We start from the raw sequence: 25,661 nt of genomic DNA, 5'->3' as shown, positions 1-25,661 counted from the left end.
ACTTGCGGACTGCAAAACACTAAGAACGTCTTAATGGACCCTTAATCTCTCCCACTGTCTACAAGAAAAAAAAATTATACTTTTTAATTTGTGCTTGTAATGAAGATGCAGTTATATTCTCAGCACATTCTTAACCAGGACAGTTATTCCACTTGTGACAATATATGGTATGTTCCAACTCTGCCGTGTGATTACAGCGCTTTGTATCTTTGGGTGATTGCAGGATAATTGCTAGGGAAGAAACCAAGGCAACTTAAAAAGGACTAGAAAATTATATTGATCCATGTTGTAATTTTCTATCTAGTAAATGGCCATTGTTACATAAACATTATCATCACAAACAGCTCTACCTAACCGTAAGCATTTTCTTAGGCATGTAAAATAAGATTGGTAGGTATTATTTTAGGCGCCACTGTTCATAAGCTATAATTCAGGGAACAGGAGCACAATTCTGCAATCAATACAACCGTTTAGATGCAACCTAAATATGTGGATGACTGACAACTGCATCAGTGGGGGAAAAAAAGCTACATTTAACATATCACAGAAAAATACTACTTCTGGCCAAAATGGCATTCCAATTAAGTCTACTTTCACTTTCTACGTTTTGGCTTTCAGTTTGTGAGATCCGTTCGGGGCTCTCACAAGTGGTCCAAAACAGATCAGTTTTGCCCTAATGCATTCTGAATGGAAAATGATCCGCTCAGAATGCATCAGTTCAGTCTCCATTCCGCACTGGAGGTGTCCGTCTGACGAAACTGAGCCAAACGGATGAAACAATAGAAAAAACGGATGCCAAACGGATGACACAATAGAAAACGGATCCGTCCTCCATTGACTTTCAATGGTGTTCAAGACAGATCAGTTTTGGCTGCGCTACAAATAATACAAATGGATCCGTTCTGAACAGATGTATTATCTGAACAGATCCGTCTGTGCAGATCCATGACGGATCCGCACCAAATGCGAGTGTGAAAGTAGCCTTAGGGGGTTTCCATGACTAACTGATGACCTATCATCTGGATAGGTCATCAGCATCTGATCACTGGGGGCCCGACACCCAGGACCCCCTACAATCAGCTGTTTGAGAAGGCACCAGTGTCCCTGTAGCACTATAGGCTTATCATAGCAGCCCTAATCACTTGAATGTGACCGATAAACGTGAAGGCGGTTGCCTAGGGAAGGCTACGAAAAGGCCACAGCACTCACAGGAGCATTGTGGCCTTCTCAAACAGCTGATCGGCGAGGGTCCTTGGTGTCGGACCTCCACCAATCAGATACAGATGACCCATCCAGGTCTTTAGTAACAATATGGAATCCTTTTTTCTGTACATAGCCGACATGCTCTACTAGCTGCATGTGGATTTTGTGTCTTTTCCGTCATCTGAGGAGCAGAATGACTCCTTATCTCTGCTCTGACATTATAAACACTTATTAAAGCTCAATCCTTATCTTACTGATAAGAATGTGGCTCAGGCTACGTTCACACTAGAGGCAGCCTTCTCCGGCAGGCTGTTCCGGCGGGTGAAACATGTTGTAGTTTTATTTCGGCCGCCTCTCGGCATGTTTCCAGTGCTGCCGCCAAAACTCGGGCCCGTCCCCCATTATAGGCAATGGGGCCGGAGCGGACCTCCGGCGGCACGTGTGCACTAGCGGCAGCACGGATCCAGCAGGCTGTTCACCCGCCGGAAGTGTGAAAGTAGCCTTAAATGAGTGTTTATGAGCACTAGTTTAGAGATAAGGGTAATTAGAGGACAGGCACAAAGTTAAAGTACCAGCCACACAGCTAGAAAACAGTTAACCCTTTGTGACTGAACAGCTCAATATTTTGAATAATGGCCAATTAAAAATATGATTTTTAACCAAAAATAAATTAAATGCAATCATGAAAAAAAAAATACTCCAAAAAGGTGTACATAGCCTTTAAATGATCTTTGAAACAACAAAGTGGAGTAAAAACTGGTCAAGTAAACCGAAAATGGCATAACCTCAGTTCCCAGTGTGTTTTGGTGCTGTCAACAGTTAGGATGGAATGTTGTATATAATGCTAGCTCAGTTCAATGGACTGACACGTTTTAGTGTTACATAGAAACCGAGGGACCTTCTACTTTCTCATGTATTGTTTAATACTGAGGCATTTTCCAAATTTTGCTTCAATGGGGGTCATGGCCATTGTTAAAGGGGTTCTTCACTTTCATTTAACTGATGATCTATCCTCTGGATAGATCATCAGCTTCTGATCGGCCGGGGTCCGACACCCAGGACCCCCGCCGATCAGCTGTTTGAGAAGGCAGCGGCGCTCCAGCAGCGCCACGGCCTTCTCACTGTTTACCGCCGGGCCGCCCGCCCACTGACGTCACGACTTGTATCAACTAGAGTGGGCGCGGCTAAGCTCCATTCAAGTGAACAGAGCTTAGCCGCGCCCACTCTAGTTGATACTAGTCGTGACGTCAGTGGGCGGGCGGCCCGGCGGTAAACAGAGAGAAGGCCGTGGCGCTGCTGGAGCGCCGCTGCCTTCTCAAACAGCTGATCGGCGGGGGTCCCGGGTGGCGGACCCCGGCCGATCAGAAGCTGATGATCTATCCAGAGGATAGATCCTCAGTTAAATGAAAGTGAAGAACCCCTTTAATAAATCCTTTATAATTTATGTGGCCTACTTCATCTATTGAAATGCTGAACACAAAGAATCTGCGCGAGTATGCTGTGTACACGTGTGCTAATACTACTCCATCAGAACAATAACCCCATCTAAATATTGCAATGTGCGAGAGAGCGAGAGAGAGAGCGAGAGAGGTGAATAAAGTTCTATTTTCTCACATTTAGGCCGCATGCACACAGCTGTTGTGCGGCCCATCCGTTCATTGGGGACCGCAATTGCCTGAGAGGTTAGTTCATGTGATAATTTTAAACAGAAGGTTCTTATGGAGATGGAGATGCCTAATATGTACACTTTTTTTTATTTAAGTTTTACAAATTGTATAAAATTTTTAGTGTCTCCATAGTCTGAGAGCCATAGTTTATTTTTAATTTTTTTTATTGTCTTAGGTAAGGTATCATTTTTGTTGGATGAGATGATGGTTCGATTGGCACCATTTTGGGTGCATATGACTTTTTGATCGCTTGCTATTTTTTACGGTGTTTACTTGAGGAGTTAAAGGGGTTGTCCAGGTTCAGAGCTGAACCTGGACATACCTCCATTTTCCCCCCGCCAGCCCCCCTGACATGAGCATCGGAGCAGTTCATGCTCCGATGCTCTCCTTTGCCCTGCGCTAAATCGCGCAGGGCAAAGGCATTTTTCTGAGTTCCGGTGACGTACCGGGCTCTCTATGGGGCTGACAGGCAGCCCGGTGACGTCACCGGCACTGATGGGCGGGATTTGGCTCTGCCCTAGCCAGTAAAACGGCTAGGGCAGAGCTAAAGCCCGCCCCTCAGAGCCGGTGACGTCACCGAACACACTGCTGGGCGGAAGTTACCGCCCGGCAGTGTGTTATTGAAAACAAAAGAGCCCGTGCCCTGCGCGATCTAGCGCAGGGCACTGGAGCGCATCGGAGCATGAGATGCTCCGATGCCAGGCTCAGGAGGGCTGCCGGGGTGAAAATAAGGGTATGTCCGGGTTCAGCTCTGAACCCGGACAACCCCTTTAAGGTCATGTGGTATTTTTATAGAGCAGGTTGTTACGGATGCGGCGATATCTAATATGTCTACTTTTCTTTTTTCCCCCAAAATTTTTTTTATTTAATTTTGCGAAAAGGTTGCTTTTTTATTTACTTGAAACTTTTTTTTTTGCAAAACTTTTTTTTTTTTTTTTTTTTACTTTTATTCATTTTATTTTTTCACAGAACTTCTGGGGGTCTGATCCCCTTTACAATGCATTACAATACTTCTGTATTGTAATGCATTGGCTGTAAGTGTATTACACACTGTAATACACTTACAGCCTGCTTGCCTGCGAGATCCAGGGGGCTGGATCTCACAGGTTCTCCCGAAAGGCAGCCATAATGCATAAGGAAGGCATCGGGCTGCCTTCCCTGCCATTGGGTCCCTGTCACCGCGGCAGTGCAAGGGTTCACCGATGCAGGCGCATACAGTAGGGGTTCGACTATCTGTGACTGCCTGACCCCTGCCGTTGATCGGGTGGGTGCAGTAACTGCGTACATGTACGCCGCGGGCGTTAATGTTTGTGTGTGTCGTTAAGAGACATCTACAGTACCCCACCCCTTTAACAGTGACCTCCCCTTTATTAGTGACCTCCACAGTACACTGTCTCATTAACATTGATTTCCACAAACATTCCACCTCCTTAACAGCGACATCTACAGCACCCCGCCTCTTAACACTGAGCTCCATAGCGGACAGTTCCCTTAACCGTGATCTCCACCGTTTTCTGCCTCCTTCAGTGACCTCCACAGCAGCCGCCCCTTTATTAGTGAGCTCCACAGTACCCCATCTCCTTAAGTGATGTCCACAACACCCCGTCCCCTTAACAGTGGCCTCTACGGCAATCTGCCCCTTAACATGAACATCCATAGTGGACCGTCCCTTTAAATGTGACCTCCACAGCAGCCTGGCCCTAGGGTGGCCAGAGGTCCGGTTTTAGGCTGGACAGTCCAACTTTTAGACTTTCCGGCGCAGGGTCTGGACAGACACAAGGATGTCCTTTTGAACAACTCACTCTCAGACAGCAGCACTGTGCTGTCTGATCGTGAGCTGCAGGGAGAAAGTCACCCACCCTCCCACCCTTGCAGCTGACAGAAGTCGATTACTACCTTCATTTCTTCATTTTTTCAATCCCCGTGCGCTGCGGAGAGGGCGTGGCTTTGCGTGACCTGGGAGCGGGAATTTTAAGTCCGTCTTTTGATGGTGGCCTAAATGGCCACCCTACCTGCCCCCTGAACTGTAACCTCCACAGTACTCCGCTCCCTTAACAGTGTCATCCACAGCATCCCCTGCCCTTTAAAGCTAACCTACAGCAGTGAAAAAAATGGCTGGATTGTTATGGAAACTTGGTGTAAAACAGTGTATGTGGAGACTAAGGGCCTGTGAGCTCCTATTGGCTGATAAGGGTCATGTGACTAGGCTTCTATTGGCCAATGCTTTTTTGGGAATATCTCAGTAACGGTACGTGCTAAAGAGCAGAGACCCCGTCTAAAACCTTCCCGGACACCTGATGTACTTGTGTGCCAAATTTTGCGATTGCAAATGTGATGGTGGGGATTCATTTAGCGGACGGACATACACACACACACACACACACACACACACACACACATTCAGCTTTACTATATATACACAAAAAATAAATAAAAAAAATATTTATATATATATATATGAGTTTCAGCTCCTTTACATGTGGCACCCTGTTTTTAAAAGGGACCAAAGGCTGTTTCATTGGCAGGTGTGGGAAATATCTTCGTTATTTCATTCTCAATTAAGCACATAAAAGGCCTAGAGTTGATTTGAGGTGTGTTGCTTGCATTTTGAAGATTTTGCTGAGAAGTAAACATGCGGTCAAAAGAGGCTCTCCATGCAGGTGAAACAAGCCATCCTTCACCTGCAAAAACTGGAAAAAAAAAACATTCGAGAAATTGCTACACTATTAGGAGTGTCAAAATCTACAGTTTGGTACATCCCGAGAAAGAAAAAAAGCACAGGTGATCTCAACAATGGTGAATGATCGCAGAATAATTACCATGAAGAAGAGAAACCTCTTTACAACAGCCAACCAAATGAACAACACTCTCCAGGATACAGGTGCATCAATATCCATATCTACTATAAACAGGGCCGTCTTTAATATTGATTAGACCCTGGGCAAAAAATTACTTGGGCCCCCTGGATCCTGCCTTTCCACACCCTTGCATGCAATCACGGACTCCACCACAACACACCAAAAAAATAAATAAAAAATAAAATTGACACCTGGTAGAGTACAGTGAATGACTGTAAATACTTCCAGTTCTGAAGACTCCAGCGGCTCAGGATCAGTGCTCTGGGCAGCTGGGCTCAGGCTGGAAGTGGGCACCACTTTGCAGGAAGGAGACCGGGGCTCGGCTCACCCTAGCGTTACAGTGCACCCCTGCACCCCACAGTATGCAATATAGCACCCTATAGTATACAGTAAAGCACCCTATAGTATACAGAACCACACAGTATACAGTATAGCACCCTATAGTATACAGCAACCCACCGTATGCAGTATTACACCCTATAGTAAACAGCAGCCCACACTATACAGCACCCCACAGTATATAGTAGAGCAGTGTAGCAACCCACAGCATACAGCACCTCACAGTATACATTAGAGCAGTATAGCCCCCCACAATATACAGCACCTCACAGTATTCAGTACCCCAAACTATACAGAACCCCACACTATACAGCCCCCCACAATATTCAGTACAGCAGTATAGCACTACACAATATACAGCACCCCACGGTATACAGTACCTCACAGTATACAGCACCCCAAACTATACAGAATACCGCACCTCACAGTATACAGCACTCCACAGTATACAGTAGAGCAGTATAGCACCCTACAGTATACAGTAGAGCAGTATAGCACCCCACAGTATACAGTATAAAGCACCCCACAATATACAGCCCCCCACAGTATACAGTAGAGCAGTATAGCACCCCTCAGTGTACAGCACCCTATAGTATACTGTAGAGCAGTATAGCACCCTACAGTATACAGCACCCCACAGTATACAGTATATTAGCATAACAGCCCATGTCACCTTTTCCTGATTAAATCTTCACAAATAAAGCTCCACAGTTCAGGCAAACTTCTCCTGCAGCAACACTCCTGGTAGAAAGAAAGGACCTTTGATGACCTCATAGCCATGTGACCAGTAATATTGCTAGGTTACTGGTAACATGGTGATGATGTCATCTAAGGTCCTTTCTCCTAAGAGAATCACAGCTTTTACAGTTCGCTGCCTGGAGTGCCGGCAGGCAGGCATGGCATGGCAGCACCCCCCCTGTGTAGCTGACAGCCTGACACCTGGGGCAGTGGCTAGCAGGGCTCAAGAGGCAGCTGCCTTGGGCCCCCCAGGAGCAACTGGGCCTGGGGCAGCTGCCCCTTTTGCCCCTTGTGAAAGACGGCCCTGACTATAAAGAGAAGACTGCATTAAAGTAAATACAGAGGGTTCACTGCAAGGTATAAGCCTCTTATAAGCCTCAAGAATAAGAAGGCTAGATTGGACTTTGCTATATAAAAAAAAAAAAAAAAAAAAACAGCACAGTTCAGGAAGAACATTCTTTGGACAGATGAAACCAAGATCAACCTCTACCAGAATGATCCAAAGCATACCACATCATCTATAAAACAGGGAAGAGTCCGTGTGATGGCTTGGGCATGCATGGCTGCCAGTGACACTGGGTCCCTAGTGTTTATTTATGATGTGACACAGGACAGAAGCACCCAGATCAGTTTAGGGGTTTTCAGAGACATAAAGCGTGCTCAAATCTAGCCAAACTGATTGGTCGGGGTTTCATAATACAGATTGACAATGACCCAAAACATAAAGCCATAGCAACCCAGGAGTTTATTAAAGCAAAGAAGTGGAATATTCTTGAATGGCCAAGTCAGTCCTCCGATCTGAACCCCTTAGAGCATTTTACTTGTTAAAGACTAAACTTCAGACAGAAAGGCCCACAAACAAACAGCAACTGAAAACCGCTGCAGTAAAGGCCTGGCAGAAAAAGGAGGAAAAACAGCTGGTGATGTCCATGAGTTCAAGACTTCAGGCAGTCATTGCCACCAAAGGGTTTTCAACCAAGTATTAGAAAGTAACATTGTAAATACGATTATTTAATTTGTCCAATTACTTTTGAGCCCCTGGTGTAGCGCAGAATCCAACCCTCTGAACTTTAACTGCAAATTAGAAAAATGTTGCATCTGTCCAAATATATATTGACCCAACTGTAAAGAAATAAATATATATATATATATATATATATATATATATATATATATATATATATATATTACACACATACATACACACAAAAAAACTTCAAAAGTTCACGCTACAGTGATATTATATCATGAAAGTAGGGCATTTAAGTAGAAGCATACAATGGTGATTTCCTCACCTCAAACTATTTATTGAAACAAAAGCCAACAATAGCGGTGCGTATACCCCACAGAAATGTCAAGGTCTCAATAACTTGTCATGTGGACTTGAGCATCTACCACAGCTTGACAACGACATCTCATGCTGTTCACAAGTCGACTTACTGTCTAATGAGGCATGGCATCCCACTCTTCTTGAAGGGCGGCCCTCAGGTCATTGAGGTTCTGGGGCACACTATATGCAATGATATAAGTATAAGGCTGGAGTAAAATTTATCAAGAAATTGAGCCCCCTTAATTTTGCATATTTTGTACTGTCCTGTAACATGCTCTGCATTGAGTCTCTTCACAGTCCCTCCCCTATGCTTTGAGATCTTTGGCTAGTTCTAAGATTTTTTCCTCAAAACGTGCAAGTGTTCCTAGAAGAACTGATGCAGCTTTGAAGGAAAAGGATGGTCACACTAAATTTAGATTTCTCTTTTGTTTATACACTTTGCATTTTGTTAATTAACACACTAATATTTCATTTGAAAGCATTTTACTTGACAGCATTTTCCCCATGCCTGCCTAAACCTATTGCACAGTAATAAATATGTATATATGTTGTTGTTTTTTAAAAACATTGTACTAAACCTAAACATAGCATACTGCGGCCACATAAACAGATATTATGAGTGGCTGCAGAACAGAAGCTCCTTCAAGACACCTATGGCATTTAATGGGTATTCCAGCGTTATGGTTCTCCCGGCTTCTGCTTTCGGTTGCCGGGGTTGACCAAGAACACAGCCCGGTCCTCTCTGAAATCTGAGCACTGGGCCAATGAGAAACATGCCGGGGCTCCTGAACGTCAAGGCGCACAGGCGGCAGCGCTACCTGGCTTGTAGTGAGCATGTCTCTGCTTAGTATAGAGGCTGGCATCAGCAGTGAGCAGATGTGTTCCTCTGGATACCCTTGCTGTCCCTTTGTGGTATTACATTTATTTTGGCTGTGGACTTGTGGATCTGGTATTGGGACTACGGTGGTGGTTTGGTCTTCTATTGCTCTCCTGGTATTTGACTTCTGGCTTGTCTGGCTCGCTCATTTGCTTCAAGCATTCTTGCACTTTGTTGACAGAGTGGCTTTTGACCCTGCTACTATACAACTATTCTTATTGTGCCTGTTTGTTTCCTGTTTGTGTGTTGCTCCCTTACATCCTTACATACATAGTATAGGGATTGTCAACCTGTTGTCGGGTCACTGTGTAGGCTGACCATGCAAGTAGGCAGGGAGAGTGGGTCTCGGGAGCTTTAGGGCTACACTATGCCTGTGTGTGCGTGCTACATTGTTCTCATATCCTGACGATCAGTTGTTAGATATTGATGCCCAAGGCTCAGGATAGGTCATGAGTATTAGGTCCATGGGGGTTAGACATCTGGCACCCACCACCAATGAGCTGTTTTCGGCTGCTAACCGCACAGCAAACCAAACAGTGGACAGACAGAAACAGAAGGCTGGTACTCGATGGACACAGCCTTCTGCATCCAGCTCTGTCCAATGTTCAGGGTACATTCACACAACTGTATGCACTTTGCGGTCCGCAAAAATTCGGATGACGTCTGTGTGATGTAAATATTCCATCTGGGTTGTTTTTTTTGCAGATCCATTGTAAGAATGCATATTCTTGTCCGCAAAACGGAGAAAAATAGGACATGTGGAACAGACATATGGATATGAACTGTCCGCATTTTTTGCGGACTCATTCAAATGAATGGGTCCACATCCAATTCACCAAAAATGCGGATCAGACGCGGACCTAAAATACGATTGTGTGAATGGGGCCTTACTCTGTGGTGTCGGCACCTGGCAAAGACAGCTGATCAGTGGGGATGCCTGGTGTAAGATCCCCCTGATCTGATATTGTGTTACCTATCCTCAGGCTAGTTCATCAATATCTAAAAGCTAGAATACTCCTTTAAAACTGTAACCATTACTTTAGTTTTACTGTGGATAACTTTATTTAACAATGTATACCACTAGGCGTCTAGTATTAGTTTCTCTAAATCTACTCTAAATGCACACAATAAGTAAAATGATATACACCACATTTCTCCTGGTATTCCCTACAGGTTTGGAGCTCATTTACTGTCCTATTAACTGAATGTCCAGCACTGCGATATGATGCCGTCAGCCTTTGTTAGGCCTCATAATGCTGTGCACGTGCCATAGTGATCACAGACGAGAACTGTACTGCTCCATGTACTCCCGTAGTCACAGATGCCTTAGCTTTTTATTAGTTTCATTCATACAGGTTTGAGTAGGACCACTTTCTAAAAGAGTACTGAAACATTGATCTCTAAAACAGATCTTCAGATGAAAAACGGTTTTTAAAGCTTAGGAACGGAACATTCGTGCCCATAAAAAGGGGTTAACTAGGAATTTCAGCTGTCTAATGGGCCTGGCATCCATGAAAAAAGGAAAGTGAGGAGGAAAATTTTCGGCCCCCCTCACCCAATCAGAATTGGTAGGAGTATTCTCAGCATTGCTGATTGATGATAAGCAGATAACACCTTGTTATCTGCAATGTGCTCCTGTTCAAACCTCTCAGGGTAATTGCCCAAGATGTGGATTATTTGTGGTTCTGCCATGCGGATTTTCATGTTAAAAATCCACAGAATACTACAGTACAAGCAAAGTGAATGAGGTTTGACAAATCTCATGAACATGTTGCATATTTTTTTATGCACAGAAATTGACCTACCATGTGGATGAAAGAAAAAAAAAAAAGAAAAAAAAAAGGAAGAGCAGCCCCAAAACAAGACACGGTCGTGTAAATGGACCATAACAATGTAAAGAGGGCGCAATCAGTTTGGTGGGCAGCACAGCAGGCTTTTAAAGGTGTCACTAAATTGTTGACATGTCGTACATGCCCTACTTTACCTGATAAATATTAGCATTAAAGGGGTTTTCCTGTTATAATGATTCTTAAGTCAGTGCTTGCAGGCTGCTTGCTTTACCAGAAAATTCATACTTACCTGCTCCGCACCGCTCTGGTCCTCTGTGCTGCCTCCATCTTCCGATTCCCTGCCGTTTTCTACCGGTGATGCATGGCCATGGTAACATGCACTGCACCGCTCCAGCAGTGATGTGGATACAAGCAACTGAAGCCAGTCATCGGCTGGAGTGATGCATGTCACCATACACCACTGTATGCAAACAGTACAGGGACATAAAGATGGAGGCAGCGTGGAAGACTGGGGTGGCGTGGAGCAGGTAAGTATGACTCTTCTGCTTCACGGGGCAGCCTGCGGGCACTTGCCTAACAATCATTATAACCGGGGGGAAAAAAAAAAATATAGACTCATTCAGTAATAATTTGTCTCCAGTAGTAAACCATTTCCTGATTCAGATTTGTATAACTGAATATAAAATGAATGCTATATTAAAAGGCATTCTTTATAACCAGGTACGCAACGCAGGAGTTGCTGTTATAGTACATCTGCGGGATCAGTCAACATACTGTATATGTATCTTACCAGTTGGAATTCTGCTTGCTTTCCTGGTACACAGACACTTCATTCATTGACGCATACTGGGCCCATGTTAAGCAACGACTCTTTAAACTCATCACACGCGCTTTCATGTCCAGCCATGATTCTTCTTCTAGGTATATATTCGATAAATTAAGGATGCTGAACTGTGGATAAACAAAAAACTCACAATTAATAAAATGGATAAAGACAGTCCATTTCTTTACTAGTAAGATAACATGGCCAGGGAGAGAGTTATCCAAAACGATAGCTATGGGTAACTGCTCCATTTGTGCTTTGCGCTAGTTTCGAAAGCTTTCCTCCCCATTTTCATCATATACCACTATGGATGGGTTTATATATGCAATACAAAAGCAGAAAAGCCATAAACACAACTATACACTGCATAAAAGCAAGAGTGCCCTGATAAATCCACCAGCCATTACACTAGGATAAAAAATAAATTAAAAAAAATGGTGTTCTTGATACTATTTATTTATTTTTTACACTTCATGTATTCTAATTCCTTCCCTGGCTATTGACCTTTATCATGGTGTAGAGCAGGGATCAGCAACCTCTGGCACTCCACAAAATAACTGACGTGTGAACTCAGCCCCAGGGCTCATGGACACCACCGTATTTTCTTTCCGTGTCCATTCCGTTTTTATTGCAGCCCATATGTGGGAGCCTTTTACTTTAATGGGTCCGCAAAAAACTGAAAAAGGACTGTGCATTCTGTTCCCATATGTCCGCCCTGCAAAAAACAGAACATGTCCTATTCTTGTCTGTAATGCGGACAAGGACAAGCATTGCTACAATGGATCTGCAAAAAAATAAAAAATGCAACACGGATGTCATCCATTTTTTTTGCGGACCACAAGATACATACGGCCATGTGCATGAGCTCTTAGATGGATAAGTGCAAAATGCTCTTCTGAGGGCACCTTTATCCAGGCATATTAAGAGAACAATAGAGCTGCCATGCTGTTATCCTAATTCTACTAATCATTATTATACTAGCAGATAACATATTTCCCTTATAGCAGTAGACTGACAATGGGCTACCTATTACTTGGCAGACCAATTGTCAGAGAATAACTAACCACCAGATACAGACATAACAGCTGAACAAACCACAGGGGAGAAAATATTGAATTTTCCTTTTCTTAAATAATTGTACTTTTCTATGGTTTCTTCAGACTATGAAGTTTTCAGTGGATGTTGTTTGTCAGTGGATTTCCAATACACTTCATCAAAGAAAAAGCAGACTTCACATTAAAAGATGTGTAGACGTGCAACACTTACTAAAGCCTGAGGAGTGATGATGTGCTCCACACAAAAGAAGTTAGAAAAACAGGCTCAAACAAAAGCAAGGCGATTTGAAAAGCACGGAAATGTACGGTGATAATAAATGTGCACCATGAGACCATATTAGGCACATTGATTTTCAAGGTCTTTATCGCAAAGTCCAGAAATGTATTGACTTCCCACTCGCTGTACTGCCCTTTACTGGTCAAGCCTTTTCTACAAAACAAGGTTTAATTCAATGCTTTGCGTTTGTGGAGATGTGGAGCCAAGCAGGAGGAAATGCCATTTATCTATTACGTACCACATGCAGATCTCCCCGGAAAATTAATAACACTTAAAATGAATGTGCCAGTCAGCCCAGGAAAGAAATCGCTTCAAGCAACTAAATGCATTAGTATTAGGAGTAGTTCTGCTTCTGCAGCTATGAAGCCATACCGTTTTACCCCTTTCCTTCCAAGACCTAGCTTATTATGAACATAGAATGCCGATTTGTCCCCTAAATGAGCACATATTCAGTGCCATGCCTATAATATTGACCTTATTCTGAAGGAGACCTCTGGTTTTAAAAGTCCTTGAAGCAACCCAGCGACCCTAAAGTCCCCGGACGATGTAGCTTTTGTTCAGGCAGTCATATAATTCATATTACCCTTGATAAGACACATAACCACAGTGCTAAACCATGAGAATGACCCACATTGACCAGGGCGGTAAGAGAGATACTTTTTTTCCCCTGATGACTGCTTTGCGATCAGGGGCGGACTGGCCAAAGCCCCTACAGGGAATTTTCCCGTTGGGCCAATATTGATAGGGCTACCTGAGCCCTTCTCACTGCTGCTAACCGGGTACATACTACAGGGGTCAATATTAGAGGAAGTCTAGGCAACATGCTGAAGGTAGGGCTGGCTTGGTGTTAATGTAGTGTACGGGAGAGTAATACCCCGTCACTACAGAAGGGTCACTTGGGTATTGTCGTTCCCCCTGTATTTTTGGGGAGGTTGGTATAGAATATCTTATAATGTCATGCTATGTATTTTCCTGTTACTGTGAAACGTGCATTTGCAGGCCGGCTAGGGTGTAGTTCCAGCTCTGAGTCACTAGAGGGAGCTAGGGAACCCTAGGTTATATAAGGCCCAGTCAGGAAGTAGTAGCAAGGAGAGACAGACAGTGGGAGCAGAGGTCAGAGATGATCCTGTGTCTGAGTGGAAGCCAGGCTATGGGCCTGTGAGAGCAAAGCAGGCCCCAAGCCTGCCGGCTAGGAGAGGGTAGTAAAGGCCCTGTAACCGGGTTCCGGATCCAAGGAAAAGGTTCCCCTCCTGAGTCATCATCCGTTTAGCTGAAGCAGCATAAGCCAGACACCAGCCAAGACACAGATTACCACAGAGGCCGATCAGATAAGCAAGAGGTACTCAAGATAACAGAGGAGGTACTAGATAAGGACAGCTTCAAGGGTACGCCAGATAAAGGGCATTAGACCTTGGAGGGAAAGTCACGTGTAGCGGGACCAGTCAGGAATAGTGTGCAAGCCGCCTGTACTGCATCTCCTGCAATCAACACTCTGTATTATACATTGCTAAGACCGGCCATTCTGTAATTCCCAAGAACCACCTGTATTGCTACAAGAAACCAACCGTCTTTCATGGAACTGTGCTGTACCTGTGTCCATGTATTATCCTGACTGATATTCAGTAAAAGTTCCAGTTTTTGTTGGCTATCCTGTGCTTGCTTCATTCTTCCACCATACTTTACACGGCGTGTCACCGTTTAATTGACACTGGCGTCACGAACTTTTAACATCTGCCTGTTCCTGTATTTGCCCCAATTGAAGACGACAGTGGATCCCAGGTTAGTGGTCAATCTGCACTACAAAGCCCAGCATACACTACTGACCCCCTGGGACACTGCATTAAGACCCACATCTCACCTTCTAAGCCCCCTGATCCTTTTCCATATTAGAGACAATTAGAGGTTGAGGACAGAATGAGGCACCTGTTGATGGCCACCATAAAGGGACAGCTTCGGGGGGTATTTTGTGCTGCACTGTGGTTTATGGTTGTGTGGTATATTATGTGTTGCACTATAGTATTACTGACCCTGACAATTTGTCTTGGCCCCATGTACTTGTGTTTCCCCTTCTTCTGTCAATTTGGACCCACCTACAACTTTAGGGCCACATTTAGGTTTTTTTCCAGGGCCACTTTAAGTTCCCAGTCTGCAATTACTCAATGATAAAGCCACAGGAGTTAGTGTATTAATTATAAAACACTCATAACGTCTACCGTTTTAACCCTTTCCCGACCACCCGTTCGCTAACTATGTATCTTTATGTCCAGGAGGTCAGCTTTCATCTCTTAAAATGTTCTTGCATAGATCGCAGCTGCTTACTAAACGTGCTGCTGGGGGTATGGGCTACAGCAGACATACTCAAACTGCGGCCCTCCAGCTGTTGTAAAACTACAACTCCCACAATGCCCTGCTATAGGCCGATACCTGTAGGCTGTTTGGGCATGCTGGGAGTTGTAGTTTTGCAACAGCTGGAGGGCCGTAGTTTGAGGATGCCTGGGCTACAGGCTATCAGAGACGACCGTGCTCTGCATAGATAAGACGGGCGGTTTTTCTACTATCCCGGTCTTCCCCCATGCTGAGTGCTGTGTATAGAAATCAGTAAGTGCCAATGCTGCTCCCTGCACCAGTCCCAGCAATTATGTGAAAGCTGGGGGCTGGGCTTCTGCGTGCGCTGTAGGGTCTCAAGGTGCCCAAACACATTAGTCTAAAGTTGCTCAAAATGGACGATTTCAACCTAAACAAACATTTGCTAGTCGCGATTTAACAACGAATGAACAATTTTTAGACAACCAATGACCGACCATTCTCATTTCAAAAGAAGTCGGCAATGTTTGATAATCTTTGTCCAATAGTCGGACTAAACATTTTACATTCAAAGAATTTTCCCAGAAACATCCTTCGTCCATTCCCCCTTTCACTGAACATGTATGGGTAGTTTGAACAACTGTAACGGCCTAAAAAGAATAAAGTGCCGAGTTTGTAACATGAACATTTGTTCAACCATCAACCAACTTCTATCTAATGTGTATGGCCACAGCCAGATCAACTCTGTAGTAAGGCTGTACTAGCTTGTACAGCCTTTCTGGGGGCTGTATTCCATCTGTAACTGGGGCTAATATGTCATAGGTTACAGGAGAAACCAGCAATAAAAAACTTGTCGAGATAAATGTCCCCACGTCCTTTAGATAAAATGTCTTGTATGACCTTGTGGCTGCACAAAATGAAAAATAAAAAAAATTAAACACAAAGTAAAAACATAAATAAATAAAAAAAACTGCCACCACATGCCACAAAACAGCTTCCAGACCCACTTCCTGCAACCGTAACCCATAAATCCCATCTATCAAAATGACAGCTATAGAAAATATTTTAGCTGCATATTGCGTTTTTAAGAAAAAAATAATAATAATAATTCCCCCTTTTTTTTTCATTTTCCTGCTTTAAAAAAAAAAAAATTTGACGAATAAATAAAAGATACAAAATAAATGTCAAAATATAAAGCCCCATGCATCACCGGAAAAAAAGATACAAAAATTGTTTACAGGACCACAATAAATAAGAACTGAATCTGTGGAATAGACTTCCTCCGGTCACAGCAGGAACAGTGGACGGAGCTTAGATGAATTCTTAAAAGTAACATTAATGTTAATGAAAATCTGAGTCTCACTCCCCTTTTTCTAAAATTCACATCCCCATCTCTCCCCTGGTGGAACTTGCGAGACTTATGTCTTTTTCCAACAGTAATAACTATGTAATGAAAAAAAGGAAAATGTGCCTGGTCAAGAAGAGCGGTAAATGGCTCTGTCTTGAACTACTTAAAATATATGGTTATGAGTAGGGCTGAAACGATTATTCGAATAACTCGATTAAATCGAGTCAAAAAATTCATCGATGCAGTTTCCCTGCATCAAGGAATCGTTTAGATCACGTGATCACGGAGCGGGAGTGAAATTAAGCGTCTCACTCACCGCTTCCGTGTCCTCCGGAGGCCAGAGAGGCAGGACTGAGCGGCCGGCACAGCTGAGGGAGGAGGAGGAGGAGGAGGGAGGAGGAGGGAGTCTCTCCCTCCCCACTGTGCGCGGCTGCCGCTGAAGACCAAGTAGGAGGAGGAGGAGGGGAGGGACTGAGTAGGAAGAGGAGGAGGAGGGGAGGGACTGTGGCCACTGCGCCACCAATGAATGTGCCGGCCATATCCCACAGGGTCCCCCTCCTCCCCCCCCATCATTGGTGGCAGTGTCAGTTCCGATCGGAGCCCCAGCAGTGTAATGCTGGGGCTCCGATCGGTTACCATGGCAGCCAGGACGCTACTGAAGTCCTGGCTGCCATGGTATGTTAGTGAGCAGAGAGCAGCACATTATACTCACGTGCGCTGTGGCCGGCGGTCGCTCCTTCTCATAGGTCTGTGCGGCGCATTGCTAATGCTGTAAGCATTAGCAATCCGCCGCACAGACAGAAGAAGGAGCGACCTGCGGCCACAGCGCACGTGAGTATAATGCGCTGCTCTCTGCTCACTAACATACCATGGCAGCCAGGGCTTCAGTAGCGTGACTCCTGGCTGCCATGGTAACCGATCGGAGCCCCAGCATAAGGCTCCATTCACACGTCCGCAATGTGTTTTGCGGATACACGGAGCCACGGATCCGCAAAACACGGAAAGCGGCAATGTGCATTCCGTATTTTGCGGACCGCACATTGCCGGCACTAATAGAATATGCCTGTTCTTGTCCGCAATTGCGGACAAGAATAGGACATGTTCTATTTTTTTGCGGAAACGGAAACACGGATGCGGAAGTGCGGATCCGCAAATGTGGATGCGGACAGCACATTCCAGCCCCATTGAAAATGAATGGGTCTGCACCCGTTCCGCAAAATTGCGGAATGGATGCGGATCCATTTTGCGGACGTGTGAATGGACCCTTACACTGCTGGGGCTCCGATCGGAACTGACACTGCCACCAATGATGGGGGGGGAGGAGGGGGACCCTGTGGCCACTGCCACCAATGATTAATACGGGGGGGGGGGGGGGGGGGGGGTTGCGTTACCAGAGGGGGCAGGCAGATCAGAGGCTGGGGGGAGGGGGGGGGGGAGGCAGATCAGAGGCTGGGGGGGGAGGCAGATCAGAGGCTGGGGGGGGAGGCAGATCAGAGGCTGGGGGGGGAGGCAGATCAGAGGCTGGGGGGGGAGGCAGATCAGAGGCTGGGGGGGGAGGCAGATCAGAGGCTGGGGGGGGAGGCAGATCAGAGGCTGGGGGGGGGGGCAGATCAGAGGCTGGGGGGGGAGGCAGATCAGAGGCTGGGGGGGGGAGGCAGATCAGAGGCTGGGGGGGGGAGGCAGATCAGAGGCTGGGGGGGGAGGCAGATCAGAGGCTGGGGGGGGGAGGCAGATCAGAGGCTGGGGGGGGGAGGCAGATCAGAGGCTGGGGGGGGAGGCAGATCAGAGGCTGGGGGGGGAGGCAGATCAGAGGCTGGGGGGGGAGGCAGATCAGAGGCTGGGGGGGGAGGCAGATCAGAGGCTGGGGGGGGAGGCAGATCAGAGGCTGGGGGGGGAGGCAGATCAGAGGCTGGGGGGGGAGGCAGATCAGAGGCTGGGGGGGGAAGCAGATCAGAGGCTGGGGGGGGAAGCAGATCAGAGGCTGGGGGGGGGGAGGCAGATCAGAGGCTGGGGGGGGAAGCAGATCAGAGGCTGGGGGGAGGCAGATCAGAGGCTGGGGGGGGGCAGATCAGAGGCTGGGGGGAGGCAGATCAGAGGCTGGGGGGGGAGCCAGATCAGAGGCGGGGGCAAGCAGATCAGAGGCTGGGGGCAAGCAGATCAGAGGCTGGGGGGAGGCAGATGGAGAGAGAGTGGTTAATGGAGGCTGCAAGCACCACCTTGGCATGTATAAAGTTATTGGTTTAGAGAGGGGTTAATGAAGGCACCTCCAAGGTGCTTTCATTAACCTCTTCAGACCAATAACTTTATACATGCCTAATGCCAAGGTGCTTCCATTAACCCCTCCAAACCCAATGGGCATGTATAAAGTTATTGGTTTGGAGGGGTTAATGGAAGCACCTTGGCATTAGGCATGTATAAAGTTATTAACCCCTTCAAACCAATAACTTTATACATACCTAATTACGTACGTTATTTTAGGTAGCTTTTTCTTATTAGATTACTCGATGAATCGAGAAATATAATCGATAGAATACTCGATTACTAAAATATTCGTTTACTGCAGCCCTAGTTATGAGGGAGTGAAATTCATTACCAATCTGAATTCAGAGGTAGAATATAGATTAAAGATGCTATGCCATCATTTTGCAAGTCTTAATCCGCTTATAATCAAATTCATTAATTTATGGTCTATTACAGTGCTGATTACAGGGGTGGACATACCATATGTATGACCAGAGAAACCCACTTGCAGAGAGACTGGGGGCAAGGACTACCTTAAAAGCCACTTCCTACTGTCCCATTTGATAGCAGGTCTGACCTCACGAATTTAAAATAAATAAAAAAGTTCATAAAAATAAAAAGGAGGCGTACTCATCCCCACCGCTTACCAAGTTCCCTGCTGGTTTCTACTTCCTGGTCCTGCCTTGACACAGGAATGTCTGCTCAGCCAATAACCCACAGCTCTTGAATATCAGGACCAGTGATGGCCAGTTCGCAGTGTTCGCCAAGGCATCGCTGGACTTGTGAGTCAAGATGGCAGCCCCGTATTTGTTCGTTGGTGAACACTGCGAACTGGCCATCATTGATCAGGACCCCACAGCTTGGCTCACGGGGAAATTAATAAATCCACTTGGTCAAAAAAGTAAGTGGCCCAGCATTTCAATTAGGGTTTCGGTCACCAGTTTATGCTGCCTCAGATAGGGTACAATAGAACTCGGGAAAGACTAACTTTTTTTTACTTTTTTTTTTAACCCCTTAAGGACTCAGCCCTATTTCACCTTAAGGACTTGGCCATTTTTTGCAAATCTGACCAGTGTCACTTTAAGTGTTGATAACTTTAAAACGCTTGTTTTTTCGGCACATATTGTACTTCATGACACTGCTAAAATTGGGTCAAAAAAGTTAATTTTTTTACATAAAAAATACCATATTTACCCAAAACTTTGAAAAATTTGCAAATTTCAAAGTTTCAGTTTCTCTACTTCTGTAATACATAGTAATACCCCCAAAAATTGTGATGACTTTATATTCCCCATATGTCTACTTCATGTTTGCAGCATTTTGGGAATGAAATTTTATTTTTTGGGGATGTTACAAGGCTTAGAAGTTTAGAAGCAAATTTTAAAATTTTTCAGAAATCTTCAAAATCTTTTTACGGACCAGTTCAGGTTAGAAGTCATATTGTGAGGCTTAGATAATAGAAACCTCCCAAAAATGACCCCATTCTAGAAACTACACCCCTCAAGGTATTCACAACTGTTTTTTCAAACTTTATTAACCCTTTAGGTCTTCCACAAGAGTTAATGGCAGATGGAGAAACAATTTCGAAATTTCTATTTTTGGGAAAATTTTCCAATACAATACATTTTTTCCAGGAGTAAAACAAGGGTTAACTGCCAAACAAAACTCAATATGGGTTGCCCTGATTCTCTAGTTTGCAAAAACACCCCATATGTGGTCGTAAACTACTATTTGGCTAAACGGCAGGACATAGAAGCAGGGGAACGTCATATGGTTTTTGGAAGGCAGATTTTGCTGGACTGGTTTATTTACACCATGTACCCTTTCAAGCTCCCTGATGCACCCCTAGAGTAGAAACTCCATAAAAGTGACCCCATCTAGGAAACTACGGGATAAGGTGGTTGTTGTTTTGGGACTATTTTAGGGTAATTATGATTTTTGGTTGCTCTATATTACTCTATTTTGAGGCAAGGTAACAAAAAATTTAAATTCTAAAATTGTTTCTACATTCGCTATTTAGTTTTGTGGAACACCTAAAGGGTTAACATAGTTTGTAAAGTAACTTTTGAATACCTTGAGGGGTGTAGTTTCTTAGATGGGGTCACTTTTTTGGAGTTTCTAGTCTAGGCTACATCAGGGGGGGGCTTCTAATGGGACATGGTTTTAAAAAAAAAAAAAAAAAAAACTGTCAATCAAAATCTGCCTTCCAGAAACCGTATGGAGTTCCCTTCGTTCTATGCCCTGCCGTGCGGCTATATAGCCATTTACGACCACATATGGGGTGTTTCTGCAAACTACTGAATCAGGGCAATAAATATTTAGTTTTGTTTGGCTGTTAACCCTTGCTTTAATACCGAAAAAAAGGATTTAAATTGAAATTTTGCCCAAAAATGGGTGTTTTGGCACTGTTTTTATTTTATATTTTTAACACCGTTCATCTGAGGGGTTTGGTCAAAAGTTATTTTTATAGCGACGACTTTTACGCACGCGACGATGCCCAATATGTATGGCTCTCAGACTTTGGAGACACTAAGCAGGCATCCTAAAACTGCGGCCCTCCAGATGTTGTAAAACTACAATTCCCACCATGCCCTGCTGATGGCTGTAGGTTGTCTGGGCATGCTGGGAGTTATAGTTTTAAAACATCTGGAGGGCCGCAGTTTGAGGATGCCTGCACTAAAACTAATATTTTTTTAGGGGAAAAAAATTGTTTCCGTGTCTCCAAAGTCTGAGAGCCATAGTTTTTTATGTTCTCTAGTGGACTGTTGGGGATTATAAAAATGTAGTACTCCATGGAAGTGTGATACTCCCTGAAGCAATCGATAATGCAGAGGCCCGGATGATCGGGGCACGTGTCACATTGAGTTGTGGTGTCCTTCCGTATCCCTCTCCTGCGACACCCTCTGCGCTTTTTTTGGGTTCGTCCCTTCTTTCCAGTATGGGGGACCACACCTGGAAAGTGTTGGCCAGGGACGATCCGGGCGCCTCCAGTTCCCGAGGTACTCCGGCATGCTCTTTCCCGGTCCGAAAAGATCAGGGCCTTGAGGACTGCCTCATAGAACTGGAGGAATGTCCCTGTGTTGCCAGCGCTTCGGGATAGTACAAAAGAGTTGTACATGGCAGCCGGTACCAAGAAGACCGCAACTTTTTTGTACCACGCCCGGGTTTTGCGCATGGCGTCATATGGCTTGAGGACTTGATCAGAGAGATCAACTCCTCCCATATACAGATTGTAGTCGACGATACAATCGGGCTTGAGGACCGTTGCCGCGGTACCTCGCACAGAGACGGGGGTGGTGCTGTTACCGTGGATTGTGGACAGCATAAGGACATCCCTCTTGTCCTTATACCTGACCAGCAACAGGTTTCCACTGGTAAGGGCACAAGTCTCACCCCTGGGGATAGGTACCTAAAGGGGGTAGGCAGGGAGGCAGCGTTGATTTTTCCGCACGGTCCCACAAGCGAACGTGGATCTGGCAGCAAGGGACCTGAACAAGGGGATACTGGTATAAAAGTTATCCACGTACAAGTGGTAACCGTTATCCAGCAGTGGGTACATAAGGTCCCACACGAGTTTCCCGCTAACACCCAGAGTGGGGGGACATTCTGGCGGTTGAATACGGGAATCTCGCCCCTCATACACACGAAATTTGTAAGTGTACCCGAGGTACTCTCACAAATTTTGTATAGTTTCACGCCATACCTCGCCCGCTTTGTGGGAATATATTGGCGGAAACTGAGTCTTCCCTTGAACGCAATGAGAGACTCATCGACCGCGACCTCCCTTCCAGGTACGTAGGCCTCCATGAATTTGGCCCCAAAGTGATCGATGACCGGCCATATCTTATACAGACTGTCATAGGCAGGATCACCTCGGGGGGGACATGCTGCATTATCGGAATAATGCAAACATTTCCGGATGGCCTCAAACCGGGGACGTGTCATGACCATACTGTACAGTGGGGTCTGGTATAGGACGTCCCCACTCCAGTATTGCCTGACACTGGGTTTTTGGACTAGACCCATATGCAGCACGAGGCCCCAAAATATCCTCATCTCGGCTGCACTGACCAGCGTCCAGCCATCGGGTCTAGCCAAAAATGAGTCCGGGTTTTGAGCGACTAACTGTTGGGCATACAGATTTGTCTGCTCCACCATCAGATTCACCAGTGGGTTAATGAAAAAAAAAAAAAAAAAAAAAAAAAAAAAGTCAATTTCAGTAAACCCCACTGTGGGAATCTGGATTCCAGGATTGCCAGCAAAATCCGGAATCTCAGGCTCAAAGTCCACTGGGGGACACCAACTAAGTTCATCGGCAGGGGGCTCCGGTGGGCTTATTTGGTGGGCCGGGAAACCAGTACGAACCCCAGGGCGGCTCGTACTAGGGTGGGCCACAGGATCCCTAGCATGTGGGGCCCCTGGCTCCGCCTGGTGGGGGGGCAAGTGGCAGGGGGAGGTCTGGGGTCTGAGAGATGGAACACAGAAAGTTTTAGATAAAAGTTATAATCTTTTTTTTTTTTTCTAACTAACTTTTCCCTTCTTTCCCTGCCTAACTGTGCCTCTCCCTCACTGACCCTAACCTACCTAGATGGCGATGGGTGCAGGAGGGTGATGGATGCCGATTTAGGGGGACGCAGGAGCTGGTGCTGGACAGGAAGAGGAGGGGAGAGAGGAGCGCAGGAAGTTTGAATCTCGTGCCTCTCTCCCCTGCACCAATCGGTACCCTGGACAGCGGCGTTCAGCACCAGGGCCAGCACCGCCTCTCCAAATATTCGTACTGCGATTGGTGGTGTATAGTCACGCCACCGATCGCAGTCTTTTTCCGGTTCATCGGGTCACCGGAGACCCGAATGGACCGGAAAAACAGAAAACCGCAGGTCTGAATTGACCTGCAGTTTTCTGCGATCGCCGATACGGGGGGGGGGTCAAATTACCCCCCCCCCCCCCCCGCGTTGTTACAGGATGCCGGCTGAATGATTTCAGCCAGCATCCAGTTCCGATTAACCCCCGCGGCGCCGGAATCCCGCTTTAAAGTTAGGGCGTACCGGTACCCCCTGAGTCCTTAAGGACTCGGGAAATAGGGTGTATCGGTACGCCCTACGTCCTTAAGGGGTTAAACATGGCCGGGTGTTCAAATGTCAAGAGGATAGTTGATACTTGTCATGGGCATATGTGGTATTTCTCTGTTCAGCAGACAATCATTTTGGAGCCATTTTATAATAATTACTGGAACCTTAAAAGGGGTATTCCCATCACATACAATGGGGGCATATCGCTAGGATATGCCCCCGTTGTCCGATAGGGGCGTGTCCCACCTCTGAGACCTGCACCTACAAGGAGAATGGAGCAGGGAGAGCTGTGGTTGTAGGACCCCAGGTTTCCCAGGGCCCGTCCACCATCAAACGCTGCTCCCATAAAGTAAATGGGAGCGCACTGCGCATGCACGGCCCCTGCTCACATTCATTTCTATGGGGCAGATGGAAATAGCCCCATTGAAATGAATGGAGGGAGGCTGCGCATGCGCAGTGTTCTCGCTGTAGGTGCGGGTCCCAGAGGTAGGACCCGCACCTATCAGACAATGAGGGCATATCCTAGCGATATGCCCCCATTACATGTGATGGGAATACCCCTTTAATTACCAAGGATTTCCACAATGGACAATTCTGAACTCTTACTGAATTAGACATGAGTCTAACAGTAAGGCCCCATTCGCATTTTTTTGCAGATTGGATGTGGACCCATTCATTTAAACGGGACAGCTGTCTGCATTCGTATGTCCTATACTTGTCCGTTTTGTGGACAAAAATAGGCATTGTAAGGGCTGTTTCCTGTATATAGACACTTTAGGGTGCATTCACACGACCGTATGTATCTTGTGGTTTGCAAAAAATACAGATGAAGTCTGTTGTTTTTTTGTAGATCCATTGTAAGGGCTGTTTCACAGGAGCGAGTCCATTGCGGGAATCACGCTCCGTGTGCGAGTGTGATCCTCCGCTCTGGACTTGCAGGAACGCACACAGCATTATCATGATTTATAATGCTATGCATCTCTGAATGGCCTTTTTTCCACAGAATCATAGTGACATAAAGCTGTCAGTATGATTCTGTAGAAATAAGGTCAAGCAGAGACACATAGCATTATAAATCATGATAATGCCGGGCGTTCCTGCAAGTCCAGAGAGGAGGATCACAGTCACACTGAGCGTGATTCCCGCAATGGACTCGCTCCTGTGAAACAGCCCTTACAATGGATCTACAAAAAACAGACTTCATCTGTATTTTTTTGCAAACCACAAAATACATACGGTCGTGTGAATGCACCCTAAAGTGTCTATATACAGGATAAAAACACATTTTATGTTCCTCTGAGATGCATGTAGGTACATCAGTATTCCAAAGTACAATACATGCATGTCACTTCATTCTTGGCCAATTTATATATTTCTAAAATAAAATAATCGGGTGTTTTGTATTACAGGCTGGATGAAAGGCACTTTCTAAATGCAAATTGTTTCGGTGTATGACCTGATGAAATATGAGATGTGGAAAAAAGAATCTGTATTCATCCTTGTAATTAGACTCGAGGATTAATAGTTAAGCAATGATGAAAGCTGACCGACTGCTGTTAGCGCTTGGTATTCATATGCACTCAATGACCTTAACAAATGATGGCGAGGTCATGCAAATGTTTAAAGATTTATGCAAAACTGCTTAGTCCCAAGTCTGATTCCCTTTAGTGCTAAAAGCTAAGTAAATTATCTGCCCATTTCATGATTCATCTGGAGTTGCTTCCAGCTGGTTATAGCCTATT

General features: G+C 45.5%; 1 protein-coding gene across 1 annotated transcript in view; it reads right to left on the bottom strand.

The window, feature by feature from the left end:
- The window catches only part of PRELID2 (PRELI domain containing 2), a 108,690-nt gene that overhangs the window by 46,849 nt on the left and 36,180 nt on the right, over positions 1-25,661 (bottom strand). Inside the window, exon 4 of the mRNA XM_044277575.1 lies at positions 11,593-11,753. Within this exon, the coding sequence (XP_044133510.1) occupies positions 11,593-11,753 (161 nt within the window). The remainder of the gene's footprint in view (positions 1-11,592; positions 11,754-25,661) is intronic.

The sequence above is a fragment of the Bufo gargarizans genome, chromosome 2 (genome assembly GCF_014858855.1).
Source record: "Bufo gargarizans isolate SCDJY-AF-19 chromosome 2, ASM1485885v1, whole genome shotgun sequence".
NCBI lineage: Eukaryota > Metazoa > Chordata > Amphibia > Anura > Bufonidae > Bufo > Bufo gargarizans.
The sequence above is the reverse complement of the archived record's forward strand: the minus strand, read 5'-3'. Positions and strand labels throughout refer to the sequence as shown.